General features: G+C 25.9%; 1 protein-coding gene across 4 annotated transcripts in view; it reads left to right on the top strand.

Annotated features, from left to right (window-relative positions):
• LOC113552971 overlaps nt 1-22,042 on the top strand; it is a 107,530-nt gene that overhangs the window by 75,792 nt on the left and 9,696 nt on the right. For all 4 annotated transcript variants that reach the window (XM_026956041.1, XM_026956040.1, XM_026956038.1 and 1 more), the window contains one exon: nt 10,444-10,514. In XM_026956041.1, the coding sequence (XP_026811842.1) occupies nt 10,444-10,514 (71 nt within the window). The remainder of the gene's footprint in view (nt 1-10,443; nt 10,515-22,042) is intronic.

The raw sequence follows: 22,042 nt of genomic DNA, 5'->3' as shown, positions 1-22,042 counted from the left end.
TGGTTACTATAAAATATCTTTTAGAAAAGCTTACAATTTTTAAAAGCTTAGTTATTTTACTTTACTGAGCTGCAATACAACTTCTTAGAACCCTTGGATTCATTTATAAAAAAAAATGGAGGAAATAAATGTCTATTGGTTTTTATTATTCCATATTATTTAGAACAAAGTCTAATTTATTCTTGGCTAAGTCTCATCGTTTGTTTTTTTACTTGTCAATAGTATAAGCAATAACTTAGTAAACTACAAATTAATTTATTTCACAGGCGACATGAGACTATTTATATGGATTGATTCTTCAAATGATTACACTAAGTTTCAAAGTGACCTAAGTCGTTTAATTTCTTGATTTAAGTCTTTCGGAATGACATTTAATCTCGATAAGTATCATAATATGTATATAGTAAATATTAAATTCTCATAATAAATGCTTATCACTGATTTGGATGTAATATTTTACGTATTGATTGTGTTTTAGATATTAGTTTTAAGTTTAATACTTTGTTTAATCGATTGCCTCTTATTATTGAGATGATATATTGCAGAGCTTTTATAATACTTGGTTTTATAATGGGGCAGCTTATTCTGATTTAAAACTTAAAAAATTGTTTAAAGCACATAATTACACTTTGATTGGTTAAAAATTCTTTATTATAGTTATATTACTGGGAGTCCACAATATATTGATTATGAAATTTGTTTAATAGAAAAGGTCTAATGTATATTTCTTCGTTTTACTGGTTTTTTATTAGGTGTTTCCCATGCAATTCATAATTATGCACTCATTAATGATCTCTTTGAATTATACTAGCTAGTTTATCACAGAGAAACGTAAGAACATAAATACTTGTATGGGTTATTATGTATTAAATTTACTACTACTTAGCGTCGTAATTTATAAATTTTAAATATTCACAGAGAAATACCAGCTCTCATGCACTATTCTTTACCCCAATTTACATCACTAACTACCTATCAAATTAACCAACGAGGTATATTATATGTTTAATGCAAATGCAAGTCACCATTGTAATTACCATTAAGTATTGTAGTATTTGATTTTGTATATTATTTTAATTTAAAAATAATTAATTTATAAATTTATTATAACAAAATTTTAAAAGATTAATACTCATGTAAATACAATAAATAAATATTATGATATTGTATGATTGAACACACGGAAAATAAATTCAATATATTAGCTACCATATTTTTGGTGATATCAAACATATAAATTGTAAAATTTGACGAATGGAAAATTCTACCTTTTTCCAACATATATATTTTGATATCAATCGTGTGTATGGTCATATCATGAAGGTTAGAACATAATATTATTGCATTTGCCTTATATAGTGATTTGTCTTTTCACACAAATGTATAATGGTAAACTATAGAATCGTTTTTTGTCTATAGATGATCGCTGCGAGGTTTCCCTTTAAGTGTTTACGAGAAGTAGAGTAGATTTGATGGAGAAATAATTTTATTTGAGTATTATACAATATATACCACTATATAGTATTTTAATGAAACGCATTTAATCCTTTGATATTATCGTAATATGTGACTTTGACATGTACGGTTCAGTACATACCTAGTTCGGATATGATAATGTTTGAATTCATGTACTCGTCGTCTTTGAGTGGTCTTGTATTCGAGACACGTGTTCATCATCATGTTAAAATTAAGAGCTTTTATTTCTTCGACGGTTTCGACAAGCTCGTTTTAGAAGTCGATAAATCGATACACGCTACAACGTTTTATTGGTGTATCATGGATTTGAAGTCGCAGCCATTTGTCGTTATTATTTAAATCCTAGGCCCAATTATTAAGAAAAATGTTACTGTGTGCAAATCAGGCAAGTATTATATTTTCTGGCCAATTTGACGTTTTCAATGAGAGATGATAATTTAAGACGATTAATACGTGGTTAGATAAGATATACTGTTTAAAGTAGAAGTGATTAATAAAAAACGAAATGGCATGTAATATGATTATATGATTTTATCGGTGATATTAGAATTATTATATGGCTGATGAGGTAAAATCTGCGATTACCTAAACAAAATATATTCACAACAATCTTAAAATTGTATATAGTTATACGTTGTAACTACTGGTAAAACATTACTTGTTTACATTATTTCTTAAACGTGGAAATACTGGAAATATAATCGTGAAATGACACATGGAGTACTTACTTAAATCACCTTAGTCATTCAAACATGGCTTATACATTGCAAATGAGTATTATTTCATATTTTATTTTCTTATTCTATTAATCAGTAGCAACTCTTTGGCCATAATCTTTGACACATTGCTTAATATTGTATAGTTATAAATATTATGTAAAAATATATATTGGATTAATATAGCATTATATTAATTGTATAACATATTTAAGTTAAATTATAATTGTATATGTGATTGAAGAAGTCTAATAGAAGTTCATCAAATATGAGGTTCAAACTCAATGATTCCACAAATATTTGAGGAATTATGATGACATTTTTGAACTTTCAAATACATTCTGCAGTATGTTATGGTATACTAAACGGCGAATAACTCACCACATGTATGACATATTGCTGGCGATCTCTCTTATGTTTTTATTAGTTATCAATGAGTTTGTCAAATTTTACTGACTTATATCGGGCTGAATATTGTTTTTATTTTAAGGGGGAATATTATTGTATTATTCTTAAAAGTTTTATGTCTTCAGAAATAATATATTTGAACTATAACAAAATAATTAATGTACTTATTTAAATATCTAATTTCTTCCAAATTTTAACTTAAATATATATAAAAATTAAATTGTGTCTATGTATTTTGAATATTTATACAAGTGTATATGAACAACTTATATAGGATCTAAGCAACAATATTTTAATAGACATATTTTATAGAAAAAAAACTGTAAAAAATTTTAAATGTCAATAAATAACTCAAAAACAGTAGAAATGTATTAAAAATTGTTCCATATACAGAAAATGATCATCTAAACCATTCAGTGATAATATCTACTGTTATTTCTGAGTTAAACACACATAAAAAAAAAGAAGAAAATCAATTATTCTGTTAAACTAGATTTTTGCAAAAAAAAAATCGTTTTTTCTCATTTTATAATTTTTTTTTTTTTTTTTTTTGGGCTATTTTGAAAAACATTTGGAATTTATAATTTTTTCTTTTTTGAACTTTAAAGTACAAACTAAATCTAATTTTTTATCCAAAACCATGCTAAATGTTGAAAATTGAAGCGTTTTGTGTATTATTTATCGTTTATACATACAAACATCATTGTAAATCAATGCATTCATAGCTCTGCTTAGAATTTAAAACTACAGTAAGTTTTGATAAAAAATATCGTCGTGGCTGTTACATTAATCTGAATTTACTTATATACATAGAAAAAATTAATTGCATATGACGTGACAAAACATTTAATCAATATCAATTTTCGAATACAATATTTATTTTATGTTTATTTTAAATAAAAATAGCCACAATTATTATTAATTATGAATTTTAATGGATACATTTGTGTATAATTCTACATTTTTTTTACTTTGTATTACCTTATTTTAACTTATAACAATATCATATTAAAATAACATTTAATATAGTTATGTACAGAATGTGGCATAATTGTATGCAACTTTGTTGATATAATTTTACCAGATAACATTCAGTAAAGTCGGTTCTCTGGTTTTCTAATATAGTATAGAATATTTAGGCAGGTATTTGAAATAGGAAATTCATACATATATTGAATTCGCATTCGTGGAATAACTATTTATATATTATACTATAAATGTACCTATCCTTCAACGTTTGTGTTTGAACTGTGCACCTTTAACGTTTTTTATGTGATTCACTGAGATTATATAATAAATATTTTTTATAATATGTAACACTATATTTATGTGTATATTTCTCAAATGATTGAAATATTTTATTGTACCATGATGATAATAATATAGTATTAGATCCCATTGAAATGTATTTGACGCATTAATTGTCAATGTTTCTGAAACCAACAAAGGAATATTGTTTGATTCGCCATTCTACTAGTCATACAACTTTTTTTACTGAAAACTGATTTCTATTTAAACATTTCACCTGCAGATGCAATGACGTATTTATTTGAGAAAAGATTTACAGAACAATGGACAGTCCTCAGTACAATGGTGTGTATACTCTGACATATTCAGTACACTATCAAACTTCAAACGTCCACGTTTATATCCAAAATGAAAGCGCATTATAAACATCACAAAGACAGTTCAAAAATAAATTCAATTTTACCAGGTTCTTGGGGAACGCCAGGAAATTACAAAACTGTTCAAGTAGCTAAAAAGCTGCAACTTTTGACTTAACAGAAATACAACGCACACACTGACATAAAACGTATACACATACAGTCAATAATAATGAAAAAGTTTAAGATGTAGGGTATAGTGAGAGCAGGGGGGTTTAGGTCGATAAAAAGTAAATAAGTGGATGTGCAAGATGATACGACAAAAATCACGAAATCGACATATTCTATTAGAAACTGGAAAGTAGAAATAAATAGTTTACCAATATAAATTATTCTTAGACAATTTATTTTAACTGAAACCCAATGCACATGGATATACATCTAACGTGTCAAGAATCTGTCTAAGTGAAAAACAAAGACTAACAATAAAAAACAATAAAACAAAATACGTTTTCAATATAACATTATATTATGTTATATTTTATTAAATAGACATGTAAAAAAAAATGAGACAAAATCAAAAATTTTAAATAAAACGTCATATGGATCAAGTTCTCGCAGTCCAGAAACGATAAATATTTTTATTATGTGAAAAAAAAAATGATGAAATTTTGTAGGGTGACTTCGAGGCTATAAAATACAAAATATCATATACATTTTATTTTTAAAACTGTAACATGACAATGTTATACTATATTCAATCATAAATAAGCTCACTGTGATTTATTTTAAATTACATTGTTCAGTTAATAAAATGGTAAAAATAAATAGGTTTTTGAAACAATAATTATAGTAACTCAGATAGTCTGGAAATATTAGAATATTATAATAATACGATATATATATTTTACGGATGCGATAAAAACAAAGTATTGCGATTGAAAATATTTTTATTTTGAAAAGTCAGTCATAATTATTGAAAAAAGAATAAATAATATGTATGTTGTATGTTTGAAAAAAATGTTCCTTTCTCGTTAAACCGTATTTTTATTTATACATTAAGGCTCTGGTCCTGATACTGACGATTAATCGAGGATCTATTGTATTAGCATTAAAATGTATTTCGGATACAAAAACTATAAACATCTATTACTACTGGCTGCTCTTATTATTGACTACTATGTGTATAGTTTTGAAATATATAATAAGTATTTGTTTCGGTCGCATAGTTTATTCATTATTGTAGTGTTATTGTGCAAAATAATATTATTACATCCGATCAGGCAATGCTGCCGGTTTCAGCTGAACCATCAACTGCAAACGGTCAGTCGGAAAAAGTATATGACGAATTTTCTGGTCTGATGACAAGGCAATCATGTTGTTCAATGCCCAACATCGCAGTGATGTATGGCGCAGGCGATTCGATTGAAATGCAATCGCCGTCTTCGGTGTGGACGGCGATTCGATTGAAATGCAATCGCCGTCTTCGGTGTGGACGCGAACAGTTTTTGCGGGTCCGGCCGAACGGGACGTGGCGAGCGACTAATCGACGGGTCCGCCGAGGAAATCGTGTAGTTTATATAACCGAACATTTACGTGAAATTTAGCGCAACTGAAGCGGACCGGATTTGAGTGCATTCCTGCGCAAGCTTCGGCCGAAGTACAAAACGGATTCAAAAAATCAACCGATGTGCATACTTCTTTGGGTTCAATAACCAGCCGCGAAGCTGGAATAGAGTTTAAGGCGACTACGACTCAACGTGGGCGCCGCACATATTGGAAACGCATCAAAAGATTTGTTTTGTTGTGCGTAACATTGGCATATAGCCCATACTATGGCTATTATAATTTCACTAATATGTTTTTGTTATATAGTTTAATACATTTTTATATTTTATTTGACGTGTTATTATCAAATAAGGCTAACACACATTTATAAAAACGTCAACTTTGTTATAATACAGGTACTTTCGGTTTTTTTGTAACCAGTGTAAAAAAATCGCAAGGTAAGGGTAAAGTTTTGAATATTTTCAAGCTTTTAGACAAGTTATTGTACTTATAGATTTGGTACTTAAAGCAATGAAATTTTACAATTTTGCAATTTTTTCTTCTGATCACCTTTAACCCACCCCCCAAAAAAGGTTCGTCTGACATTTAGATTTATTATTTTACCAGAAAAAATATTGAAGTTTAAGTCTAAGTATTTTTACTGTTTCATAGGGCGATGACAACAAACAAATACAATAAAACACTGGTAATAGTTGTAATATCAATAGGTACATTTAATACTATATAAGGCTAAGAATTTTAAATGAAAATTTTTTATTATAAATTATTATTGTATCCTTTGATTTTTTAAATATGGGTTGGAGAATAATTTTAAATTATTTAAGATAGATATAATATGTATATAATATATATGTGTTTTATTGTTGTATTTCAAACGGTTTTGTAGACACGTAAATACCCAAAATCGAGTTACACCAGTCCCTAATTTTTTTTTGTTACCACGATGGCGACCGACACAAACGCGATCGGAGAACAAACAATATGCGTATGGTTTGAAAAAAACGTGCATTACACAAACGCGGACAGAACGGACTCGAAAAAAATAGGAAAAGTTTTAAAATCCAGTGAAAAACGGAAAATTTTTGAAATAATATTTGTAATAACGGCAATAATTGATAACAATCGTGGTGATAACGAAACGGCAGCGATACCGAACACCGTTTGGTGGGCGGGGCTAAAAATTTAATTTTATGATTAATTTAAATTAATTTTTTCAAATATTTTTTACCCCGTGTCGTAACTATTATTACGGTTTTATGATATAAGAAATGATAATATAATATAATATAGGTAAGAAACAATATTAAGTAAAATGTAATAACAATAATAAAGTGATTAAACTTGTACCTTTTTATAACTGTGGCGAGTTATAAATATTAAAATATAGTTAGCTTGTTGTTGCGTATAATACTATTAGTGGATTTTAAATACCGACCACAACGTATAAAAGCGTAAAAAAGAAATTAAAACCATCACTTATATCTTTTTGTGCGGAAAAGTACATATTCAAAGACATTTTATAATTTGGCATAAGTGTTATAAATATTATTATTTATGATATACCTATAACTTTAAATAAGTAATATTTGTTTATTATTTTTACTATTGAATTAAAACAGTGTCCAGTTTATTATTTTTTTCATGATTTTATTTATAGTATGTAACTTTGAAAGTTACCGATGATATTCAAAGGTCGTTCTTCATTCAGTAGTTTTCCTAATTTGTTAACGTATGAAAGTATTTTAAAATCACATAATTACTTAAGTGATGAAAAAAAAATCTCATTTGATGAATTTTTAATTGAGTTTAACTCAAGTTCGTTTATCTAATGCTTGGTGTTAAAAACCATTGCATTAAATATATTATATTTTTTTACAATAATAATAGAGTTCCGGTGTTTGTGCAGCACTGAATGAAGTGAGACAAATCTTCTGCAACAAGTGGTCTTTAATTTATGCTATTATTACTCAAAGGGTGTTCAAAATCAGTGCCTAACATTTCATATTAAGATGTACGTGCATTCTACATGTTATAATAATTTATAAATTTACAATTATAAAATTATTCTAAATGTTGATTTTTCGATTCAAACAATCTTCATTCTTCGTCGTTGAAAAACAAGTATCTAAAGTATGAAAAAAATTTTCTGATTAAAATAGTCGTTCTGTTAAAATATATTTCTAAAGAAATGGTATTAATTATTATAAGATTATAGGTGTTACTATTAATAATAATGTATTATTTTATAAGTAATAAAATGGGTTAGAGCACAAAAACAAATCCCCAGGAATCGAATTTTCGAATCACAGAAAAATAACTAAAATTGTTATTTTTTCATTTTAATAGCTAATTTTTTCCACATTTTTAATTTAAATGTCTATAGAAAAAAATAGTTCATATTAATTTCTGATATTTTAGAGTTGATTCAAAAATATAAGAGAAACCTTATTTCCAAACCTCACAGTCAAAATTGGTAATTTTATCAATCTAAAATGACTTGTGTTATTATATATTTAAATTTTAATAAGCGCATTATATTTAATTATACGTTTTAAAGTTTATTCTGTGCGTTAAATTTCAATACCTGCCTACCTCGTGAACCATATTTATACTAATATAATAACATTAAACCCAGCGATGTATACATTATGGTATATCGGTCATACATCCGTTTTTGTTTCTAATAGTTAATAGCCACTAACAGGAAGTTCATCTGTAGTTAATATCAAGTTTATGCTATTATAAAATACAATTATATATACAACAAAATGGATCTATATTGGTAATTGTGCAGTATTTCCATGAATTCAATCGAAGTTTGAATGTTTATGATAATATTTGCACGGGGTTTTAGGTTTAGATAGGGTGTATCTTGACGATTTGCCAATCACTCATTTATTTCGTTATTTTAACTGTCAAATTCTACGGATGTAGCGTTTATATATATTCATTATATTATAATGTGCCATATATATATATATATATATATACATATTGTTTGGTTACAGTTGATTTGTGATCCCATTAAATACTAGTGTACTCGCATATAGCACATTATTATTATGTTTAAATTTTCATACTTGATTGTCAGAGGTACTATATTTACGGTGTAAACGTTGATATATCATTTATGTGAAATTCTTGTAAGCCAATAATAGGAATTAATTTTTAATGCTCTTTTATGCTTTTATCTTTTACGTATCTTTTTCTGTTAAAATAAATCTCAATATTATCAGTTTGACGTATGAAAATATTTTTAAGACATTTTATACTCTAAATAGAGTGAGGAACGTGCTGATTTTACAACCAAGTGTATTTTTTTATTAATTAGTATGTATACAACGTGTATCTGTGTAACCAAAGACATTTTTTCTAGCAGAAGATCATCAACTTCAAAGATGGTTTTTGATTGTAAATTGGATCTAATTTGTTCCTCGGTGCTGAAAATATATGAATATTCATTAAATTTTATTATTATAATTATTAAAATATTATTTTAGAAACATTGGTTATGCTAGACCGACTACGCTCAAAATTATTTTATATTGTATAAAATTGAAATTGAATTCAAATTTAATACATATATTACAATGAATTCATATACTCAATGATGAAGTACATTCGACATTTATATTGAACTACAAAGCAGTTATTTACTTAAACGCTTATTTTTAGTATTATTATTATTATAGTTTATCCATATTATTTATTAATCTATTAAACTATATTATGTATTCAGTTTAATGAATAATAAAGTGAAATCGGATTCAATAACATTCTTAAAGACTTCAATTTCGTCATAAATTTGTTTATTCCAACATTATTTGTTGACTTATATATTGTTAGCTCGAAAATATAACATATTATAAAATTATAAAATATAATATGTCACAAAAAATATTAAAATCGATGCAAATCCTGTATACGTGTCGTTAATGGTAAGATAAACCCTGGAAATGGGTTAAATATGACATTATTTATATTTAAATATAAGTTTTTTTTTTAATTAAAAAACTAAAATACAAAAGTATAATATAATTATTATATCTATTTAAAAACACTAACACTTTAACTAGCATTACTGTTTTTTAAAGGTTTTATGTGCACTTTATAATTGAGAAGGTCAATGTAATGGATGTGTTAAATTTAAATATAATGAATATAAAAACTATTATAAAAAAATTAAATGGAGAAATTAGCGTTATCTATTTCTAATGGTTATTTATATTATTATTATGGTTATTATTTCATAATTCAGTAATAAATATTCGATTTTATCAAAACATTTATTTCAAAAAAATTATAAGTTGACTATTTTTGATATTTTTAACTGATGTGTGTATGAAGAACTAACTTGGATTTTTACTAAAAATATTTAGTACGCAAATTCATTATTTTTTTAAACCATATTATCGATCGAACTATGTAAATTTGTTTTCAGTAAAACGTCTTTTTAATTATTACTCTCATAGTATTATATAATTAGAATTTAAAATACGTATAATGGTATTTTATGTGGTATATTTTTCCCTCTCAGTGTAAAACTTTTAAAACTGCTGTACCTACTTTTGTAGTTTTAACATTTTGTTAGACCTTAAGGATATCCATTCAGTTTCTTTCTTTTTATGTCATTTTATTTGATATTAATCCAACCACCGTTTACATTTTAGATTTGCTCGTGCGTGCACCAGCGACCAAGGAGTGATATCTCTAGCAAGGTTTAGTCCAATGCATAAAATCGGTAAGTTAACGTACATATGTATATGTAGTAATAATTAGTTTATAAAAATATAATTGAATTCCCATTTAAATAGGATTCGATTTTCTAAATGGTTTAACCATAGATTTTAAACTTAAAATATTACATGATAAAACAATAGTTGTTTACACAACTGCTGGAACAATTTTTAATCGATATTTACCAAGTTCGTATTCCAACTGTAGTGATTAAATGTATCGTTTTTCTTAAAACTACAATTTATACATTTTGGTATCGTATTATACATAATATAGACATAAACAATGAATTGTCTTTTACAGAGTCTTTCACTAAACATGTTTGTCTTAATTTGTTCCTTTTAATAATTTTTTTTCAAATTCTGATTTTTGATTTTGTTTAATAAACTTTAAGATGATTTTTTCAAATTCTTGAGATTTTTTTTACTACTAAATAAGTGTTCCATGAAAATATTAACTCCTGTTATTCAAATTATACCACCCCCTCCTTATGTACATAAAATTAGAAAATAATTTTAATTTAGATAGTGTATACTTCTAGGCCTATGTCATGATATGTGATTGCAATTTTAATTATTAAACTTATGATAAATATAATGTAATAGCATCTTATAGAGATGAATAACGACTGTGTAACTTGTAAGCAATACTTGCCTAGTAAGTTTAAAATCTTTACGGTAGAGGACTTTTATCATTTACATATTTGTTTTGCAAGACTGTAAAAAAGACCAACTAGAAGCAAATGTATTTCATGTTACGACAAAACTAAATCTGTAATTTTATTATGCATATTTTTTGCATATACAGATTATTCTTGCCAATTGGAAGATATTTGAGTTTAAATTTACTCTTTGGGAAATAATTCTTTATTTTTATTTAAACCAATAAGTAACTCTTAAAATAGTTGGTTATTTAAAAGCTGCCTCAAAACATTGTCACAGTGCCTGTGGATCGATTAAGTATTTAAATCAATAATCGTACCAACAAAGGTTTATTGTCCGAATCATATTTGACGATGTTTTCATTTTAGATACTAACTGTTTATTTTTAAAAATTAACTTACTGAAAAATATATTAGTGCATAAATATCGTATATTTTAGGGTATACGTTTTCCGAGAAAAAATATCAAAAAATAAAATTATTCATAAAAATATATTTTTATTTATTACAAATAATAAATAAAATAATAATAATTAATACACATAACTTACTATCATTATTATTTGTATTATTATTACATTTAATAAACTATAACTATTGCCAGGTTCCATTAAGTATTGCTAAACATTTAATTAATTAGTGGCCCGTGATTGGTCCGTTAAATGTTATTGCAATCTGGCATATTTATTTTAATTATTTTATATGATTGTATTACTATGCAATGATTACCCATTCCTTTTTCGTATACAATGTCGGATATTTCGTAAAAACTGTTCATCTTTTACACAATTTTGTTTTTTTTTAGATTATTTCTAAATTCCATTCAATTATTTATCTACATCAACACTTATTTCTTGTCGAATTTTATCTATTTACTGCCATATTGTTGGATTGCTATGCTCCACTATATATTTGAATCTGTAATAATGCTCTCAGAAATATTACATGTTCGATATTCTACGTTTTATATCCCTTCATTCACATTCAATACCTTAAAGTGGATACAACACTTTAATTTGATGTAGTCTTATACATTTTCCAAAACTAATCTTTTTGTACTTCCCTTAACTTATATTTATTTATTTAATTAACTAACGTCAGACAACAATTACAAAGTTAGATAATATAAACAAGTTATAAAACATAAATTATAATAAGAGTACACAGTATGCGCATAAGTTCTCTGGTATATAGATCGAAAATAGTAAATAATATTGAAAAAGAAAATAATAGAATAAAACAACATTCTTAAAATATATAAGTGTTATAAGGTATTATCATAACATATAGGTACAGCGAAAAGCTAAACGTGGAATGTGGCAAATAAAACTGAGGTAATAATAAAAAGTGTTTGGTAATATAACACATGAAAATAATAAAATTATAAAGTTAGATTGTGTTAAGGAGACAAAACAATCTTTGTAAAGGATGATTGGAGTATGGTTACATAATTGCATTTTAAAGTGCTTTAGTAATCAGGTTTTAGTGAAACAATGGTTTTTAAATAGTTTATAATTTCATCAATTGCGTGTAATGGTATAAAACTAGTTAGTTTATCAAATATAATAGAAAAAATAATTTATCTTGTAAATTATAATATTTTTATAATATTGTAAAACACTCAATAATGAACTGAGATGATAAAACTATATAAATATTTATTTTTTAGGTTAATTAGAGCATACAAAACGATTAAAATATATTTTAAAATAAAATTGCGTTTAAGTTTTTTCCTCATACACTTTTTCCTAATACTATAACTTCTGCCTTAATAATTTACATATCTACATTTATCATTCAAAAATATTCTAATAAGTTGTACTAAAGTTTATTCTGAATCTGTACATAACATTATAGAATCATAGGTAGATCTATTTAGTCAAATTTTAGGAAAGTGGAGCGTATAGTTGGCATTTAATATAAAAACAAATTCGCAAGATTACATTACTCGCTTATATTAATGTTTTCAATAATATTTTCCCAATTATCAAAAATTTTTTCTAATGTAAAATTATCATAAATACCCATCTTCTACAAAATAAATGACAATTTAAATAAATCAAACATATGTTTTCTATAAAAGCAAAAAATAAAAAATAAATTACTTTATAATTTGTATAGAATAACTTAATGCACCTTCAATAAAATAAAACATTTTTATTTTTGGGATATGCTGAGTCACGCCAATGATAAAAATTGTTGGCTTTATTAATGGACCAAATATGAAAATAATTTATAAATGATAACGAATATCTCCGATAGTACGTGTCATAAAATAATGAACTATAAAACTCATCAAATATGAACATTGATTAGAACTATACTATTTTAGTGTTAGAATATTTATTTAATTGAACTAAGTCCTTTCTAGTCCTTTTTTCTGTTTGCCGCATATATATATATTTATATATTATGTTTATTATACTGTACCGTTATATATTCAACCCGGTGTGCATGGGTGATAAGAATATACTTTATTGGACTCCATTATATACTCCATTACCATAATAGGTAACGCAACTTAATAGGTAAACCATCTACCTATACATAATACATTTAGGTGTATACATAATACACTATATTATAGTAATTAATATGACTTAAGTTATCAATCGCACATATATGTTTCAATACTAGCTGTTTATCAAAATATACGAATTATTTCCATCCTTATCACAGACAAAAAATAATCATTGTAAAATAGTTTATTTCGTTATTATGATAATATTATAGTTATGATAAAAAAAACGCATCATACAGTCGTTTTAATTTTGATAAAAATAAACACACAATTTGTACTTAAAAATATGTTTAAGGTATTTTTAAGTAATTTAAAATTAAATTTAAAAAAATTGATTGACGTCTAATACATTATTGTTTTCAAATATATTCAAATTCCAAATTTCTTCAAGATAATAAAAATGTTTATTTAACTAACTATTTAAATATTAACGAGAAATGTGTTGGTAATTTTTTTATTGCATAGAAATTATTTAAAAAAAATAATAATCTCTCTAAATATAAAGTACCAACAAAATTAGATAATATTTCCAATACCTTTATAATTATATAGATATATAATTGAAAAACTTTCAAAAACATTAATTTTAGTGGAGGAAAAAATAATAACAACAAACTACAATTTAAAGAAGTGACTAAAAAAATAAAAAAAAAAATAGGTAAGTACTTCATTGTATTGTCAATATATAACTTACTAGTTACTTTACATAAATGTAAAATATAACAAAATTCCGTCAAACGCTTATGAAACTAAAGTCAAACCATTGTATCGCGACATTAGTCCGTAACGTTTGAATATATTAAACTAGTGTAGAAATTTTTTTTAACGTATTTTATTTAACTGTAAATATTCTCGTTTAAAAATACTATTTAGTTTTAAGAGTACAAATGTTTCTACATATATTAAGAATATTTCATAGTAACTTATTATTTTAATACACTAGAGCTCGGGAGTTCTAGGAATTGCTTACTGTACTACATATTCTCAATTTATAGCAGACCAAGATAGATATCTAAATTATACAAAAGTAAGTTTAAAAATCAAAAATTTAAAATGCATAATATTTTATGTATCTTTTTTATCAATTTTAAGGAAAAAGTGCAATTCTCATTATTTTTCATACATACATCAAGCATATTTAACATTTTATAAAAAAAAAAAATCGAAAAATTATATAATAAACTAATATTATTTGAAATAGGTATTTATTATTATTGTCACTGAAAATTTGAATTTGATAACAACGGAGCAATGTGCATTTAATCTATACCACATTAATACGATTATTATCATACACATATTCCACTCATATTATCATATCGTAAATCTATTTATTGTTTTTTCGTTGATAAATTTGTTGTATACTTATGATAAATATTTTACAGTATATTTTTTCATTTTAAAAGATAATTTTTCCATAATTAACATTTTTTCATACATACCTAATTTGCAGCTTTGTCGTGTCTATCCGCGTGTATATTTTACCTGTTTTAGCTTCTAAAACTTCAGAGCCCTATTAATATATTATATCAATTTGTATAATTGCTGTATACCTACCTAAAATATACGTTATTTTCGCAAACTCAGGTGCCATTATGTCAAAAGTATTTTATCGATGCCGTTAAGGTAAAAATTAATAGTTTTTAAAATGTTTTGGACTTATATTGTCTTTGTACACGAATTGATTATGAAACGCTCTAGCTCTTTTACATACACAGCAAAAAATATAAGCGTATAAGATATAAAATATCTATAGAACTTAAACATTACTTTTTATAAAAAAAAAAAATAGAAATTACCAACCCGAGTTTTATTTCAAGATGACATTAAGTCATGTGGACGTATATTTTCCAAGCCTCACACCGTAGTATTGGTTCATGGAAAGCATTTTATTTTTCTAATGTGAATTGTAATTTTTGACATGACCTACTATGACAATCTGAAGTATCTACCTAGAATAACGTTGCTTTAAATAACTACATTATTTATTACAACCACATTTTTCAACTTTTTGTCTCTACGCCTCGATTGTGCACTTAATTCGGTCACACCGTGTGTAATGTGTATACTTTACGATATTAACAAAGTCGCAGCAGTAAACTGTTTACTGCAGTAAATAAATATATAAATAAAATATTACCCCTAGTACCAAAAATATCATAAATGAATACGACATAATATTATAGGTAGTAATTGCCTTAAAATCCTGATCCTTATAGTTAAAATTTATAAATTTATAGAGCGTTATAGTTTTAAAGAACACAACACACCGTATGTACATATTTTTCCTAGCAATTATTACTAATATTACAACACACATAATATCATTAGTATTTTCGAAACATAGTAATACATTCTATATTCTATTATCGTGTTATATTAAAATGTATACAATACAATTTTCTGAATAATTGATTTTATGAATATTGTGATATCTAAACATGAAACAATAAAACACCTCCTAGCCCCCCCCCATAGTATTTTAAATTTGTTTTCCAAAGCATTATCTGTACCTAATTGTAATAATTTAATGTAACAATGACGAAACATAATAAAAATAAAATGTTAATATAAAATTAATTTTTTCCCCTCGCTTAGAAAAATGTCTAGAGACGCCTATGGAAATCCTATTTATATTAGTGTATTGAACCCACTAAAATATGCCATTTCATTATTTACTTACTTAAATTATAAATAAAACAATGTCTCAAACGGCTGACATGACAATAACTTAAATTATTAAAATATTTCAACTTTCAAATTAATTTTTTTTAGAAACTTGAAAAATGTTATGTTTTTTAAAATGTTGGTAATCGAAAAACCGTAATTGATTTAATGTTAAATTCTTAAGCTTTCAGTATTACTTGATAACATATAAGTGTGTACATTTAGAATACATAATATATTATTATAAATCAACCCTGTTGTTTTTTTCGTGTAATAATAAACCAATTCATCGAAAATTCGAAAATTATAATAACAAATAAATTTTAAAAAATACACATTAATTATGGACTTTTTATGGACCATGGACTGTGTATTGTTAATATTATGTAACGTACGATGTACAGAAATTTTAATATTATCTACATTAATGTTATCAGCTGATATCGCGTTACCGTGATAGTCGACGGTTCACCATTTTGAATTAACCCGTAATATGTTTTCGATGATAACCGTTGAAAATGTAAGAATAACTTAATAATTATAATAAAGTGCAACGAATGGTACCCGTTCACTTATAAAAAAAAAAATATAATAATAAAACGATGATCAGCCAACTAAAAACAACTTACCCGACATGGTACAGTATAGATAACTTCGACTGTTCGTTTTATATACATACCGTTCGCACTCTCGCGCGTTTATTACCAAAAATAAAGATGAGTACATTAAAAAAGTCCGTACAACATTCCCACACGTGTGTATAACGCTTCGCCCGTGTGCAAGGAAGAAAACATAATTGAGACAAGTAGTTTCAAAATTAGCTAAAACCAATGTTTTAAAATTTTCGGAAACAACAAAAAAAATTAAAATGAGGTTAAGATTTTGCTCTATAATTTTAAATTTTACATTGATTATACATATTTACTGTGTATATAAAGATTATTATAAGAGTAAAATAAATTGATGGTTTTGATACAGCTGGTTTTGTTGACAATATTGTCATATGAATGGTTTTGAAATCGGCTTTATAATGTAGGTAATATTTAAATAAGTTTTCAAACATTTTAACTACAACAAAACATTAATTTTATAGTATATCTTAAGTAGATTAAAGCTTCATTTTATTCTGATCTTATTAACACGTTTTATTATTTTACTGCGAAAAAACACGTGTTTTATAATGGATGGTTTTGAAATAAACTTCGTTGGATGGGTGTTTTTTAAACAAACCACAATAATTTTCCATATTATATTCGAGCCAGCCGTAGCCTTATTTTATTTTCAATATTTGTACAGGATTTGTAATACAGTGTTACCATATTGTATAAAACACAAAATAAACCGTTTTTAAAAAATGTTCTTTTAGCTGATTTTTGAACTACACACCTCGTATGTTAAAACTGTCACAATACAAATCGCCCGTAAGACGCTAACGCGATCAGCGACATGTTATAATATATTATGTATAAGAATAACGCCGATACGCCAGCGCCAACAAAAAAGAAAATAACGGACGTCGGATTAGGCACACAACGGCTGCCGTCGACGACCACTTGACTCGCGTAGTAATACCCGGCGAGACCGGGTCCCACTGTCGTTATGAGTGCAGAAGGGAGACGTCTGGTCTGGAATATTATCCGACCTCGTCGATATTCATATAAAAGTAGGCATACGCAATCGATACCGCACACATAATATTACGAATTATATTCGGATATCTTTTCAGTGTTGAATTTCAATCAAAAGGTTGCGATATAAAATACAACCAATGCCAATTTATTAATCTTCACTCATATAAAAAACATAATGTTTTAATACTTCACCTTATTTTTTATTGGTCACTTAATCAGATAATATTATTAAAATAATTGATAATATAACGTAACATACTATAATAATTACCTCATATCCTTGGTGTACCAGATTTGCCTACCTATATCGCCGTGTGATTAACATACAGTATATAATATTGAAATATATAAATTAATTATTATGATAGTTACTACTTTACAAGGTTTCAAATATTACTCGTTGTTATTAATAATTATCTTATAAAACAACGGCTACGCATAGTAGTTGCAAATGATATAAACGAATTATCAACATTACGTTGTTAAAACGTTTAAGTGGTATAACGTTAATATCATGGCATTTTTAAACTTTAATAATAAATCTTCTAGAATAATAAGACAATTGTTTACGGCTAAATTATAACAAAAGGTAAACATCGCTGTAACAAACAGTTCAAATCCTATTTATCACTTGTTAGTTTAGTGGTATTATTTAATATTAAACGTAAAATTAAATATGCATACACGTTTTACATTATACTTGCATTATAGTTAAACTAGGTATTTTATTAGCTCCCTTGTATTACTGAGAAGTAAATTCGTTCACCAGTTATCTGAAGTATTCTAAAGTATGGCACTAAAACGCGAACTGAACATAAAACAAAATAATATTATTTACAGCCACGCAGATACTAACTTAATGTCTACTATTTTTTTTTTTTTTAAGAAATGAAGTTTTATGTATTGATAATTTTATGATTTAAAGCCGATAACGTCGTAATGTTTTAGTACTTCATCAATGAACAAAGCTATACTCATATCGTTAGTTTTTTGCCGTAATAAATTTGTTAAGGAAATAATATATAGCAATATGGTGTATCCAGACCTAATGCCATTTATTTTTCCTGTTTATGATATTATATTGCACTGTTCCGACAATAAAACTGTTGTAGGTATACCAACACGCCGTATACCAAAAACTGTGCACTTAAAGTCATTAGTCTTAGGTTCTTTGAGCCTTTGGGCTTAATGATAATGTGACGTGATTTAAAAGCATTACCTATGATAATGAATTTATAGTTTTGAGAATTGGGAAAGCAATCGCCCGTTTGTCTCGCACAAATGACGATGATGTTTCATATTGTATAATTAACTATACTAAAAATATTCTGTGCAGTTATAGGTTATCTTAGCACTAGTGTATGTGTGCGCACGCTTGTTTATTCCGTGAACAATAATATGCATACTTTAAATATTTGAGTGGTTTTGGGTACAATACGCTATATAGGTCATTTAAGTACGATGAAATCCTATTTACTATATATTATATATACACTCACACCAAATGGTTCAACATCACGTAGTGGTTGTGTCGTTAACTTTACCGTAGGCACTCTAAAAACCAAAGGTATAGAAACATTAAGAACTATTTGGGTTAGGACACTAAATTTAATTAGAACCAATACAAATTAGTGAACAATTACTTATTGCTTTCATCTTCACATTTATCTTAAATAATACGTTAAGTTTTTAAATATATCAAAATACGCCTTATTTAGTATCGGTGTTTTTTTTTTTTTAATACTTTTTTGATAAAATTTATTACCGCTAAAATATAAACATTCGATTAGTAATAACAATAACTATTGAAAACTTTAACACAACATTAAATTAAATTTACTCGAAGAAATCAAATTGAATTAATCCCAGTGTTATTAAACAAGGAAATTCTTATCGTATAATTAATAGTAATATTTAGTAATATTATTAACTTAAATTTTGACTGAAAAAATAGAATTAAAAGATGTTAATAAAATGTATAGAATATCGTCGATATAATAATAAATTGATCTTGTAGTTTACAAAATTACAAAATAATCAAGTCGTTTTTCATCAATACTTATATAATATTGAAAAAGGTGGTTTTTTTATTTTTTTTTTTTATTAATATAGAAAAATCTAATTAAAATTTTCAACTTGCATTTTCTGCATAAGGATAATATTATAGAATTTATAATTTAGTAATACGAAGAACTTTACTTTCAATTATACAAACCTAAAAAATTATCTTGAAAGTCATTAATAAAATAAATTTGATTTACGCGTTTCAGGTTTTAAAAATGAATACAATACTGCTAATTAAATGTAATAAAATAAACAAGTCAAAAAATTAGATATCGTCTTTCAGATGTATTAATAGACCTAAATTACTATATTATTACCAAAACAAAATATAACGTCATCTAACCCGCCTCTGCCGGTATGATTCAATGTGAAGTCTACACGTCATTATTGCAAGAATATTCATTTTTTTTTTTATTTAATTACATATATTATTAAAAGTATCTGAAGTCATGATAACATGCTTCCATTATCTATTATTATGTAAGCGTTTTATGTGTATATAGTAAATTAATTAGTGATCACACGTATATAGGTAGGCAGGCAGGTAGCCTATCTTGTTCAATTCATAATAAAGATTTTCAATTAAAAACATGTACCTACAGTGAAATATGGACGTTATGTTGTATTGTCGTAATTATTTTCAAAATACCGACATGACAATGCTTTTCTAATTTCTATAATAACCATTTTATGTTTAAACTAACAATATGATGTAATCAAATTGTTTGAAATTAGGTCATTGTACTATCATCATAATACCTAATCATGTATGCATAATATATCATAATATATTATATAATATTACCTATTATAATTAACTTTTGATGCCGGTTATACTAATTTGGACGCCGGCAAAGTGCGACTTAGAGGGAATTAAATATACACATTAACGTACACCTAAAAAGGAGAAAGTTATTTGTCTTTTCCTCACAGTGAAGGAAAATTCCAATTATTTTGAAACACCATTAAAATAATAAGTACCCTTCGCTGCAGCGCTCTGTGAAACACTTATTTTAATTAAACGTATTCGATTTCATAAGTCGTTATTTTATAAACCGTTATAAAAAAAAATACATTTATTTCACATTTTGGGGATAGCGTATAATAATTGACAAGATGATTGACGATATATACAATATGGCAATTAACCTATCTCAGGACAATGAGTAAATCTTATTTACTTACGAGAAAGTTATATAACAAGATGCGAGTATGTAACATGACAAAAATGTACACATAGTTTATCAACTAAATACCAAGAAGACATTGAATTAAAATTATAATAAAATATAAAATTCTAATGTATATCATGACGGTAATGTGACACCGAATAAGAGTGTACACGTCATGGTCAAGCTGTATCTTTACAGATTGAGATGTAGATAAATAATAAATATAATATCACTCTACAATATACAGTATGCCAATTTATCGTGTATCATATCGCGATCTAATGTATTGAACAGGGTAATATGGACCACACAACTAGAATGCGTAAATTATATATTTTAATAATATAATACTCGTATTTAATAAACGGTAATTATGTTTTATTAAATATTTAAAAGTAACGCTGATGAGAAAAACAATTTAAATCCGGTTTTAATATTTTTACATAAGAACAAAAATAAATATCTTATGTAGAAATTCTTAATAATTAAGCTTGGCATTGTTTATATATTTGATTTTTTTTTTTTTTAACAAATACACGGGCAATGTATATATTATACGAAATATGTATAATGTGTATTATATTAAAACACATATTATTGTCTGTTACGCCTACATGATTCATCATAATCTCAAGTTCAAAGTTTTATTGTGAATCAATATTTCAGATTTTATTATCAGAAATATCTCCTAGAAGTTTTAAAAACGTGAAACTGAAAAATAAGTATTTTCGTAATAATTATATTAAAACATTAGTGTTTATAATGATTGATAAAATAAAAAATGTATTTCATTTTTTGTTTTTGTTTTATTACTGT

Source organism: Rhopalosiphum maidis, chromosome 2, assembly GCF_003676215.2.
Source record: "Rhopalosiphum maidis isolate BTI-1 chromosome 2, ASM367621v3, whole genome shotgun sequence".
NCBI classification, from domain to species: domain Eukaryota; kingdom Metazoa; phylum Arthropoda; class Insecta; order Hemiptera; family Aphididae; genus Rhopalosiphum; species Rhopalosiphum maidis.
The sequence above is the reverse complement of the archived record's forward strand: the minus strand, read 5'-3'. Positions and strand labels throughout refer to the sequence as shown.